The 13,660-nt window shown below is 41.4% G+C and overlaps 1 protein-coding gene across 5 annotated transcripts in view; it reads left to right on the forward strand.

The window, feature by feature from the left end:
* ANKRD28 (ankyrin repeat domain 28) overlaps window positions 1-13,660 on the forward strand; it is a 205,414-nt gene that overhangs the window by 102,425 nt on the left and 89,329 nt on the right. For all 5 annotated transcript variants that reach the window (XM_054020034.1, XM_054020036.1, XM_054020037.1 and 2 more), the window contains one exon: window positions 6,103-6,181. In XM_054020034.1, the coding sequence (XP_053876009.1) occupies window positions 6,103-6,181 (79 nt within the window). The remainder of the gene's footprint in view (window positions 1-6,102; window positions 6,182-13,660) is intronic.

Here is a 13,660-nt window from a genome sequence, read left to right on the forward strand (position 1 = left end):
CCAGGTTTTTTCCTCCCCGCCCAACCACCCCCCATCCCTCCTGGGGGGATTCCTTGCACGATGCTCTGCTCGACCAGGAGGTGAGGCAGCTCCTAGGTCTAGGAGCGATAGAGGCGGTGCCCAAGGAGTTCATGGGCAAGGGGTAATACTCATGTTATTTCCTTATCCTGAAGGCCAAAGGGAGGCTCAGGCCCATCCTGGACCTCCGAGGTCTGAACCAGTACATGGTGAAGCTCAAGTTCCGCATGGTCTCCCTGGCTGCCTTCATCCCCTCCCTGGATTTCAGGAACTGGTACTCTGCCTTCGATCTACAGGACGTGTACTTCCACATCCACATATTCGAAGGGCACAGACCCTTCTTCCGTTTCGTGGTGCGACAGAATCGTTACCAATTCACGGTCCTCCCGTTTGGTCTGTCCACTGCCCCCAGGGTGTTTACAAAATTCATGTCCGTGGTAGTGGCCTACCTCAGACGGTGGGGGGTCCAGATATTACCCTAACTGGATGATTGGCTTGTCAAGGGCACCTCCTGTTCGCAGGTGAGGGATCACGTGGCGCTCCTCCTGTCCATGTGCACTGCCTTGGGTCTGTTGGTAAACAACACCAAGACCATGTTAATCCCGGTCCAATGCATAGAGTTTATCGGAGCGCTCCTGGACTCAGAGTCGGCCAGGGCCTCTCTCCTGCCAGACAGATTCGAGACCCTGAAAGATCTCATTGAGTCACAAGATTCCCAATGACAACAGCCAGGGTTTGCCTGCAACTGTTGGGTCACATGTCGGCGTGCACGTATGTGGTCCGTCATGCCAGACTCAGGATGAGGCCCCTCCAGCTCTGGCTGGCCTCGAAGTTCTCCCAGACCACAGACAGGATGGATAAGGTCCTCACCATGCTGGACTCTGATTGTCTTACTACGGTGGTGATCCTCCTGAAACAACATGTTCGTTCAGGGACAGGGCCCCGTCGTTGGAGTTGGTGTCCGATGTGTCGGACCTGGGTTGGGGGACCCATGTGGGGAACTTTCAGACTCAGGGTCTGTGGTCGGCTCAATACCTGACCCTACATATAAATGTCAAGGAGCTCAAGGCGGTGTGGCTGGCGTGTATTGCCTTCTGCTCGCACCTGGAGGGCAAGGTAGTCAGGGTCCTCACAGACAACACGGCCTTGATGTTCTATATCAACAGGCAAGGCGGGGCCCGATCCTCTGCCCTCTGCCGCGAAGTCCTCAGGCTATGGGACTTCTGTATAGCCCGTGACATCCACCTGAAGGCCTTTCACCTACCGGGTGCCTGGAATGAGAGGGCGGATTGCTTGAGCAGGGACTTTTCTTCGCAACACGAGTGGTCCCTCCAGAAGTGGCCTACCGGCTCTTCTGAAGATGGGGAACTCTCTAGATGGACCTATTCGCGGCTCGGCAGAACTGACGATGCCCCTGGTTCTGCTTCTGGGGGGGTCTGGGGAGGGGTGCTAGCTCTGATGCCTTTCTCCTGTCCTGGTCAGGCCGGCTTCTCTACGTCTTTCCCCCGTTCCTTCTGAAGTTTGGGATACTATATGTTAGCTGAAAAGGATATAGTAAAAGTTCTCTGCCCCTTTTCTGCATGAAACTGTTTTATTTATACAGATGCTAATGACAAGGAGTCTGTTAGATAGAAAGGCATTGGGAAATATCTGATGCTTGGCCTACTTCACATAAAGAAGAAAAATTTCTAAAATTTGAACAGTTCATTTATTCACAAATATTCTTTGCACAAACGTTTTCCACTTAAGGTTCAATTTCTAGTTTTTTAAAAATTGTATAAAGATAGTTACCATATACATTAAAACAAAATGTTTACCAGCTGACTGAATACTTGTAACAGATACTCCACTCCTCCAAATAAAGTTTTATTTTGGGTATGAAACAATATAACTTTAATTACATTGATGTGACTGGCATATGTTTAGTTTGAGCCTCTGTTACGGTGTTTTTAAATAGCTTCCATGCAGCTTGCAGGCATTTCACTCACATTTAACTAGCTTCCCCATTTTTTTGTAATTCCTCTTTTTGGAGTTAAAATAGGATAAAGAGGAATTTATGAACAAAGGTTTAGTGGGAAGAAGGTTGGATTCATACATTAACAAATGTTGCAGTTCAAAATGTTCAGATTTAGTAGATGCTTGATTATTTGGAGGGTGAATGGAAGGTAATAGTTATATTTCAGTAACGTTCAGAAGCTGCAATCAGAATTGGGGGATTGTGTTAAGGCACTATATTAACGCGTTGGAAGACAGGGTCCCTTCTCTAAGGAGCTGTCAACTTTGACATGTCATAAAAATGGCTGCTATTGTTGCATGTTACTTCTCAGAAAATGCATTGGGACAAATAGGTAAAACTCATAGGGCACTTTGTACTTTAAAATACATATAACTCTTAAGCCACTATGTGTAATTAGTTTTTGGAGTTGTCCAGAGTCAAGATGGTGAATCCTGTCCAAGTCAGCAAAATGGTTAAAACCTCCTACTTAAGGTAGATTGAAACAGAAGGGGGAGCTCCCCCTGCACCAGCCAATGATGAAGGGGAGCTGTGGAAGAGCTCTCCTTAAGGTTCTGCAAAAGAGAAGGGAGGGCATGGAGCTTGAAGACTTGAAGATTTATTCCTTGGCTTAGTGCCCCACACCCTTTCATCAGTCCTAGCTCATGCAGGAAACATTGGTAATATACACAAATAGGTTTTTGAGCATCATACTAAATATAGACTTCTGCAAACCATATTTGAATAGAAGAATGGGATGAGCATTGTAAATCCAGTCTACCACAATAAGTTATTTAAGGGACAGGCCAACTAAACATCATAGGATATTTTGAGGATTTTTAGAAACCTGTTTTCCTTAATTTATATTACTAACAATACTTTACATCGGGGTGTGCAAACTACAGCCCACGGGCCATATCTGGCCTGTCAGACCATTTAATCCAGCCCTCAGCTCCTGCCGGAGAGCGGGGTTGGGGGTTTGTCCTGCTCTGGTGTTTCAGCCAGGGAGCGGGGTCGGGGGCTTCCCCTGCTCCGCACACCTCTCAGGAAGCAGCCGGCATGACACTTCCCCCCCACCTCCTACATAGTACACGGAGGCGTGGCCAGGCAGCTCGGAGCACTGCCCCATCCACAGGCACCACCCCTGCAATTCCTATTGGCCGCGGTTCCTGTAATCTTCTATGCACAGTTCTAATTGTGCATTAGTGAACAACAGTTAATCTTTCTGTTTTTCATCTAAGCCCATGTTTGAAATGAATTTTTACGGCATTGTTTAATCCCATTAAAACGCAAAAACATAAATGTTTGGATGGATTTAATAATTATTGATAAGATTCAAAATCATGAGTTAGGATTAAAAATGTGAATTTGCCCTAAAAGTCACGTTTAAACACACAATTTGGGTTCTTTTTATTTAGCGTTCATGTTTTCAACCTTTTCTCCACAACTCTGAAGACTAGAAACTTTTCTTAATGGAACCTAAGATTCTTACTTAGTAACATGACTCCAAGAGCCGGGTCTTTAAGAAAACACAAGTCTTGTTGTATTTAGTGTTTGTTTAGATTATCAAGAGCCAGTTTCCTAGTGGCTCATCTTTGTCCTTGTTTGGTCCTGAATTAAAGTGGGTAGAATTTGACATTAGTTACTTTTTGATAGGATTAGGTGATCATTCAAATCAATGCTTTTTGAATTTCAAGCATATCACACTCCCTAATAGCATGTGTTTTAAAATAGTTTAATCCACTCATTTAAGTTAAAATTCTTTCTTTGTAGATTTATAAACCTGATGTGTAATGAATGTTCTCCATTTTTCTGTTTCACCTCTCTAACAATAAGCCAAATTATGACAGCTCTGTCACATTACTTGTGTGTTCCTATTTTGAAATGTTGTTACCTTTATTTCAGAATAAATATTTAAACAAGGCAAAGCATAGATTCCTCATTCAAGGTTATGTCAATGCTAGGTTTGAAATACAGTAGCAGTCAGTTTTCAATTATCCAAGAGGATTAAAAAAACAAGAGTAGAAACCTTTATTTTTCTATTGCTATAATTGCTGGAGAAATTCCGGAACTTTCTAAATTCATTTTCTCTTTTGGGTGGAGATCAAGCATGAGAGAGTAGTTTGTTATTTTTAATTTTCCTTAAGAAGAAAAAAAATAAGGCACTTTTAGAATAGGTGTCTTCTCAGCCATGTAACTATATCATTGCTACTGAACTGCCATAATCCCACATTTGAGTGCATTTGAGGCTAACTGTCAAGTAACTTCAACTACCATAGGGAATTTTGAGATGCTGACTTTTATCTTTGAGTAATAAACACTAAAATGTGCCGCCCTCCTCCATGCACTGCAGCTCTGAAAGTACCTTGGGGATTGGAGAACGAGATGAGAAATTGCTTTGGGGATTTACTTAAATCTGAAAACAGAATGTATTTGAAAACAAGCAAAAAAAAAAAATGTTGGTTTAAAAAAAAAATTGAAAATGCAGGTCTGTATGCCAGTGTTCATTAATCTGAAATCCATGAGTAAAGCTACCTTTCGTTGCGTGAGTGAAAAAAGTGGTTTTTTAAAAAGGTAAAGTGATAGATAGTATGGCAAAATTAAATTTAATAAACACATTTTAGTGGCCACTATAAGCAAACAATGTTCTTTCTGCAATCTGCTAGCAATGTTTTGGTACATTCCCCTAGAGGGAAAAACAAAGAATTTCCGCTTGCTTTTAAAGCATGTTTAGAGCTTCACTGAAAAATTCCAAGAATCCAAACGTAATTTGTGTGTAACTTGTTCCAAAGCTCAACATATTTCAAGAAGATGAACCTAAATGCTGTACTGAAAGCGTGGTTTTTTTTTTTTTAAGCTAATTCTGGTACAGCATGCTGTACAGAAGCAATTTGTTAGGTTTTAATTTCCTGCAGTTAGCCTTTAACAGTCAACATAATGAGAAAATGATCTTTCACCATTTTCACTGTGAACTCGTACGCATAAACTAATTCCAGTATTTGCCAGATTTGGGAAATATTCTGTGCTAGCCTTCTGAAAGTCAGTGTTATCTTCTTCTGTTCAATCCAACTCAGCTGTCCTCTTTAATTTCTCACATGTGAATTCTAAACACTGTCTTCAAAAGGATATTAGCCTGAGACCACCCAGAAGTACCTCACACCCATTTGTCTCCTGCACTTTTCATCTTTTCTATGTCTGTGAGATCAATTTGTCAATTACATCCACATCTCAGGCTTTTCTGTGCATATATGCAGTAAGCAAAAAGCTGGTGAAAATTTAAATTTCATGTTTTCTGCTGATCTTATTTTTTCCTGTCCAACATCCAAGTTTTGCATTTTCCATTAAATTTGTGACCATAATGAAAATATTTACAGCCTGGTTTCATGAGTTACCCTTTAACTTGTCACATAAAACATAGATCACACCTGTTGATACACATGGTATTAACATTCTCTGAGCTGCTTAGGAAATCCTCACTTTTACATTCCTCCAAACTTTTCCCCCTCCAAAGAAACAAATGGATTTTGCTTTAATTTATGGCCTGATCCTGAGGTGTGCCAAGTACCTGGGAATTGGCATCTTTCAGGATCATGCCCTGAATGACTGTACAGAGCTATCATAATTGCTTAGTGAGCAGGGCCGGCTCCAGGCACCAGTTTCTCAAGCAGGTGCTTGGGGCGGCCACTCCTGAGAGGGGCAGCACGTCCAGGTATTCGGCAGCAATTCGGCGGACGGTCCCTCGGCGGACGGTCCCTCGCTCCGCCTGGGAGTGAAGGACCTCCTGCAGAATTGCTGCCGCAGATCGCGATCGTGGCTTTTTTTGTTTGTTTGTTTGTTTGTTTTTGGCTGCTTGGGGCGGCCAAAACCCTGGAGCCGGCCCTGTTAGTGAGAGCATGTTTGTTACAGACTTCGTAAGTGTAATAACTCAGTAATTCTTTGGTTTAATATCTCTGCTTCCTAAAATATAAAATGTACAGTATTTGGGAGATGGAATTTTATTCTTTAACTTTTTCATGAATCATACAGAATGCTAAAACTGATGTCTTTATTTAAAAAAAAAAAAACCATTTTTTTCCCCCCTCTTACCACAGGATAATGAAAAGAGGACCCCTTTACATGCTGCTGCCTATCTGGGAGATGCAGAAATTATTGAACTACTTATTTTATCTGGTATGTTCTGTTCATGTTGATTGAAAAAAATTCTGTGCACAAATATGTTAAATGTACTTTTAGTTTGCATAATGTTATCAGGCTATTGAATGTGCTAAGAATTCAGTTGAAATTTGGGGATTTTTGTACTTAGTTTATTTTAGACTCCTTAATTCAAACCACTGTTTTAATAATTTTCAGTTATTATAAAAAGTACCTTCTAGTGGTAAACTTTCTCAGTGATGTCTGCTATTTATTAGTATTTTATGACCAAATTCAGTTAGTTTAAAAGTCTGGACTGAGCTGTATTTAAAGGAGTATATTTAATATCTAAATGTTGGCATACATTTTTTACTGTAGTGAACTTAGAAAAATGACTAGATGTTAACATTGAAAATGGCATTCAAAAGTGCTGATATTTCTACAGATTAAGAAGAACATTATTTTTCTAGTTATCTTTTGCTAACTCATATACACAAGATTTTTAGGACCTGATAAGAATGAAATAGGAATTTAAAAATCATTTTTCATGTTTACTACTTCACTTGCAATACAGAATGCAAGTAGTGAGGCAGTATGTTCTAGTGGTTAAACCAGGAGATCAGAGTTATTATTCCAGCTCTGCAATTGATTCACTGTGACCTTGAACAAGTCCTTAATAATCTGTGTTACCTCACCATGGTGGTTTTGAGGCTTTATTCATGATTATAAAGTGTTTTGAGATCCTGCAGTAGAAAAAATTACAGAATTATAAAGTACAGTAGAATCTCTTTAATCTGCACTTCGCTAAACAATATACCTTATCTGCTCAAAAACTTCAGATCTTTTCCCACATCTCAGCTTTAAAAGTAATAGAATTTACTTTAGTGAGGTGCGTTATAGGAGAGCTGGTAGCACTTCCCATTTTAAGATCCTATTTTCTGTTGCTTATAACTTTGCAGAACTTCAATCATTTTGATTGAAAACTTCCATGCTAAATGTCTGCCTGAGGCTGATTTTTTGGGGAACATAGTGGTTTAGCCATTTGAGACCGAGATTAGAGAAAAGTATGTTATTTTGCCCGTGTTAAAAATTGATGACTTTTTCTTTGAGAGGCTTGAAATGCACCCCAAGCTTTGCACTAGAGACTTGAAATTTGAAAGGCGGGGTGGCCTTTGTGTCTGTCAGGGGTGTGCCTTTTGCCATACATGTGAAAAAGTTGGCCAATAAGCCTTTCAGAAACCAGAGTTCACACATACTCAGCAGAGACTTGGTAGAGCTTCACAGTTTTCTGAAGATTCCATCCATAATGGGCATGTTCCAGCCCAGGGCTGCCAGGGCTAAGAAGACTTTCTTTGCAATTTCAGTTTCCAGCTGCTTGGGGCTGTGCCAGGTCCAGGCACCAGAACTGAGAGCAGCCAGCCTATTTCTCAGCTATCTGTGCCCTCCCGCTGAGTGCAAGTAGCATGAAGGAGGAAGCTGCATTATTTGAATGCAAAAGGAAAAAGAACCTGACCTGGAGGGCTGGATGCGGGGAGTAGACTGGGACAGGGAGCCTGGTGGCAGGGTCCATCTCAGGCTGGCTTGATAAGGAGATTTGTATTGGGAGATGGTGGGAAACAGGGAGGTGGGTGGGTGAGGAGCAGACTGAGAGCCAGTTGGAGGGGAGACTGAGACTGGATGAGGAACGGAAAGGGACAACTGGGACTGGCTGGGCAAAGAGCTGGGGGTGACATGGGACACCAAGATTAGATGGGGAGCTCTGAGAAGGAGATGGAAACTGGGGGCCAGTGGGGATGGGGCTACAATTGGAGGCCAGAGGGAAGACAGATCAGACAAGGAGGTGAGGGGAAACTGGGAATGGCTAGGTAAGGAAATTGGGAGTAGGATGAAATGCCTGAGTGGAGACTAGGACTAGCTAGGTGAGGAGAATAGGACTTGGATGAGGAGTCAGTTGAGAGAGAGAGAGAGAGAGACAGACAGAACTGAGGCAGGGACAGGTTGGAGGGAATGGAGCAGAAGGGATCAATCTTGTGGGAATGGGCAGAAGAGTCTGGGTCCTCTAGTGCCCACTGCCCTCCAGAGCCTGGCATGGAGCCCATGGTTCCTGAGTCTCGCCATTCCTCTACCAAGAGTTTCACAGATATTTACTGACAGTAAATTATTTCATCTGCCTCTAATGTTGGTCCACGTAGAGGATGACAGTCTACTATTATTACCAGTTATTCTGCTAAAGCAGCAGAGGTCTGTGTAGATCTAAACCTTCCAACCTTGCTAATGACCCATGTGGATGTCAATATGACAACACATAATGGATTTTCTATTTTTTTTTTCAGTTTGCTTTTTTTAAAACCCAGGAAATTACGTGCACAAACTATGGTAAAAGAACATTATTAGTCTTGCAAAGTCAAGCACTTGAAAGATAGGAAATGCATAGGCAACCTTGATTCTGGCATCTGTAATTTGGCCCCATTGTGCATCTGCATTATGATAGTCTTTAATTACATGCCACATACTGTTCTTTCCCACAGGTCTTGTACTTCCTTCAGTGCCCAGGCTAGACCTGCTCTGAGGATTGACCAGGGTTGTGTAGTGAAGGAGACTGTAGTCTATAGGACCCCGCCTCATTTTTTGCAGAAGTTGGAAGGTTGAATAGTGAATGAGGCAGGGGATTGCAGGAAGAGATAGGAGAGTCTGGTTAAGGCAGTTGAATACTGTCCTGGGGAAATGGAGCCTATCTCTGTGCCTGTGTGAAGATAGGGAAGTTGCTTAAAAATCTAACTTTTTCACAAGTGGTCAGTAATTCCTCATTTCATGGGTGTCTGTCTTAAGAACCTGCAGTTTGACTTGCAGAAATGCTGAGGACTCTCGGCTGCAACTGAAATCGATGGGTACTATATAGTATAATGTTAAGTACTCTGAAAAAACATGTTGTAGATGTCTCAAATTGGGCACCCAAAATCAGTGGATACTTTTGACCTTAATGTCTCTGTGCCTCAGTTCTCTGTCCCTAAAATAGGGATTATTAACCTCCACTGTAGGGGAGGGATAGCTCAGTGTTTTGAGTATTGGCCTGCTAAACCCAGGGTTGTGAGTTCAATCCTTGAGGGGGCCACTTAGGGATCGGGGCAAAATCAGTACTTGGTCCTGCTAGTGAAGGCAGGGGGCTGGACTCGATGACCTTTCAAGGCCCTTCCAGTTCTAGCAGATAGGATATCTCCATTAACTAAAATTAAAAAAAAAAAATAATAATGTTTGTGAAACACTCTCATAATATAATGATGAGCGCCATAGAGAAAAGCCCACGAGGAAAGTATTCATTCTTTCTTCAGAGCATGGTTTGAGTAGTGTGCAGTAAATAAGGCCTAGAGTGTTAGATTCAACAATGAGGAGGAACAAAATAATGAATAGCTGCTCGTTAAGTGTATTAAGCAGTATTTATTCTGAATGAAGGAGTCCTGTGGAAAAAATAGTATGTGGTGTAATTAAAGACTGAATAATAATGCATATGCACAAAGGGGCTGAATAAAGGTTGTATAGACAACCTTAATTCTTGCATTTTCTAACTTTTGAGTGCTTATTTTGTAACCTTCGTATTTTTTGATGTGTAATAAATATACCATAGTACATTTTGAAGTTCTATAAATTAAAAACCAATCTACAATTATCATACTATATGAACAAAGTAAATTGCAAGGAATTTTCCTTGCTTTGCTATTGTTTCTCTTCAAGCCTGGTCTAAAGCCCATTTAAGTCAATGGGAATCTTTCCACTGATATCAGTGGGCATTTGATCAGATCCTTACTCGTCGGTTTCCCAATCCTGCCAACAGTTAAAGCATGCATGTAACTACATAGAAGTAGTTCTGTTAAGTTCAATGGGACTATACACTTCCATAACTGTTTTTTGGATTGAAGCCTAACCCACAAAATTTTGTATTTACTAGAGTTTTCTAGTTCTTAGTGTAAATTATATTGGCTCTACTGTCACATTATGTTATAGCTGCTGCAGAAGTATGGTACTGTTAAATTCCTTTATTTCCCACCCACCCCCCAAAAAACAACCAAAAACAAGCCACCACATACACCACACAAACACTAAAATGTCTTTAAAAAAAAAAAAAAAAAAAAGAGAGAGAAAAATCCTGGGAGTGAAATTTTTTTTTAGAAAACAGTTGGTTTTGGAAAGTGGGTGATTTTTTTTTCTCACTTGTTTGTATAATTTGAGATTTTTTTTTTCTGTACCAAATTCTCTAAGTGTAAGTACGTTACAAGATCCATATTGTTCGTTCTCCGTGCATAACAGTCTTCCCTTAGCTCAAAGTTTCAAACTTTTAGCTTTTATCATTAGTATACATGTCTTGAGCATTCTGCATTTGGGTGTTGAACACTAGGACACTTGTTCTGAGTAAACATCTGCCTGCAGTCTTTGCTGCTGCTGTGGCTTGTCTTGGTTTGCAAGTCTGTAGGATGGAAGAGGCCTGAAATCGACAATGTCGGATACAAATTTCCAGCAGAGAGAAAATATTCCTCCGATGACTTCCAGCTTGCTTCCTGACAACCGTATTTCCTTTCCTCCTGAAACAATACCTCTCAGAACTCTTGACAGTAAGCTAGTCCCTAAAGGATTCACCCACTTTGTCATCAGATGATGTCTGCCTACCTGCTGATGAACAGCCAGCATGTCATAATCCTCAAATTCTATTTGGTCTAAAAAGAATTAACTAACATCTCTAGCAAACGTCTGAAAATTTGTAGAGAGGCTGGGTAGGTGAAATAGCAATGATGAAATATGAAACAGCAACAGCACATTAAAGGCCTGCCTGCTTTGTATTTGCTTCAGCAAAAGCTGGTTGGAGAAGATCTCGCAGACAGCCTCATACATGCTGGAGGGATGTCAGGGCTTCCAACTTTGTACATCTCAGCCTTCATTTAGATCAGGCTAGAACATTGGCAGGAAACTGGGCTCTCTGGAAATGGGTGATTGGAAGTATCCACTGTGTTCTCCATGAGCAGGAGAATTAACGAATGAATGAGTAGGTGAAAAGAGATCTATTGTGAATAATCTTAATAAGAATTATTTGAGAATCTTCTGCATATTCCCACTCGTAGGCTATGCTGGCTGATGCAACTCAAAGTCATAGAATTTAAAGCTGGAAGGGATCACCAAATCAGACAGTGGAACCTTCTTGTGGCAGTGCCCACTGAAGTGCTTTCATGTCCCTCTGACCGCTCCCCTCAGAGTTTCTGAATATTCTGAGGGATGAGGCTGTAAAAGGGTGCATGGTGCTCAGTTCCTAGCAACCTCACCAGCAAATGGACATGAACTTCTCTGGATCCCTCAGATCTGCCACTTTCTCTCAAATTTTTAGTGTCTTACGTAATATTTTACTCTTGGTGTAGTTGGTATAATTAGGAAAAGAATAGTTTGTTTAGACTAGTTCTTCTTAGATTAGTTAAGTAGCTGTTAGGCTTGGTTCTGTCTCAGTTTCATGGTGGACTCAAAGGCAAAGATGTAGTTTTAAGAGCTGTGAATCATGTCAAATGGTCTTTCCAGCATCAGACACCAATGTCAGGTGTTTAGCATGTTTTGATGAGGGCTACTGTCCTTTGAGGTGTCCGAGGTTTTCTGTCTGCATTATGTTCATTCTGAGGCTGGTCCGAGAGCACTCCTGATATAAGAAGCTTTGGCAGCGAAGCCACTCAACTCTGATACCTCTAAGGGATCCAAGCACAAGCTCAGAGAAAGAATACTATGATGAAAGCTCCAGTTTGTGCTCTAGGATAGAGTTCCATGACTGCCTCAGTCAGTTTCCAAGGCATCAGATCCAACACTAAAAGCCCCAAAGGATTTGTTGGCCAAGTTCTGAGAAAAGCCATTGGATCAGTCTGCTTCAGTTCTGGAAAAGGCAAAGAACTAAAAGGTTCCTGCTAGCAGTGCCAAGTCCCAGTCAGGAAATTAGTCTGATCAGTCAACAGGTCCTGAACCAAATGCTAGGAGTGCTGACCATGCATAAATCTTATCTAATTGATCCAAGGACTGGATCAGATCCAAAGATAGACCTGGAACCAGAAACAATTTCTTCATCGCTAATTTATGCAGCTCCATCACTTTCACTGTTAGCCGAAATAAGTCACATGGATCCCGTGCTGTATCTGTGAGGCTTGATATCTAAAGGAGGAAAGATGAAACATCTCTCAATTATCCTTCTCTGACCTCACTCCTGAAAAATGAGAGGTTGAATGAAGTAGCTGTTTTCCTGAGAGACTTCCTTACCTCTGCTCAAAACTCCTTCAAGCCCAGCCAGTAAAGTGGTCTTGCCTTTCACTATGTTGCATTTGCCAGGTTCTCTGGTTTCTCCAAGGTCAGATCTGCAATCCAGAGATGAACAGGATTGGGCTAAGTTTCCAGAAGTCCTTCCTGGATTTCACCCTCAAAAAAGAGAGAGTATTTCTAGATATGGAGCATATAGACCTCCTTATCCTCCAGATTATGATATGGTATTGGAATAAGAGTACTGCAGCAACTGGCAAATTCCACCATGGGTGGCGTGGCCATATTGGCAGCCATCTAAACACTGTAGAGAGACTCCATAGCATCATTGGCATAAGAACTCCCTTCTCTTTTGAGATCAGGAAAAAACTTGTCCATCAAATCCGAGCTTCACATTCTCCCACCATACTGCCTGACTCTCTGTTGGAGGAAGATGAGGAGCCTGTACTTCTGATGGAGTACCAGAAATTAGAGCCAAACGTAGAAACTGGTTTTTCATCACATGAAAATGTTGGAGTAGCTTCAGCTTCCTCTCTCTCTGAGGATTCTTTACAGTTTCACAAACTTGTAGACAGGATGGCAATGACTTTGAAACTCCCATTTGTAATACCAGAGGAAATCTATCCATTATTTGATATTCTGGTTGCTCCATTGGAGGTTACTCTTCTAATATTAGATTGACTATTGCAGGCTGCAGTAGACAGTGCAGTTGGTAAGGAAGTGTTATTCTGCTTCACTTGGAAAAAGAGTAACAGATTGTGAGGCAATGATGTTGCAGCATCAATATCACTTATAGGAAAAGATTTCTGTATTTGCTTCTGGAAAAGCAATTACTCAACGTAAATTGACTAACATGTTAATAACTGAAGGTCAGACTATAATGAAGTGTGTCCTCAGCATCAAAAGAAGCTCTCCAATCAATCAGCTAGGGCGATAGCATCTACTTCTTTAAGCGTCGTATGGTCTTTTTCTTTCCATCCAGAAACTTTGTTGAAGATTGAAAATCTTCCTTTGGAAGGAAATCAATTATTTAGTAATAAGATGAAATGTTGGTCTGTGGCATGCTCTTTAGGTGCCTTTCCACTTGTGAGAAGGAGGACCTCTAGTCCTATATTCTGATACCATAGACCATGTATCCACCATCATCTTTTGTCTTTATTCTCAGGGACGTCACTTTCAACAACAACAACAACCCAGACCTGTGCAAATGCACCAGAAGAAAATCTTAAAACCATGAATGAAGTGAAA

The sequence above is a fragment of the Malaclemys terrapin genome, chromosome 2 (genome assembly GCF_027887155.1).
Source record: "Malaclemys terrapin pileata isolate rMalTer1 chromosome 2, rMalTer1.hap1, whole genome shotgun sequence".
Lineage (NCBI taxonomy): Eukaryota > Metazoa > Chordata > Testudines > Emydidae > Malaclemys > Malaclemys terrapin.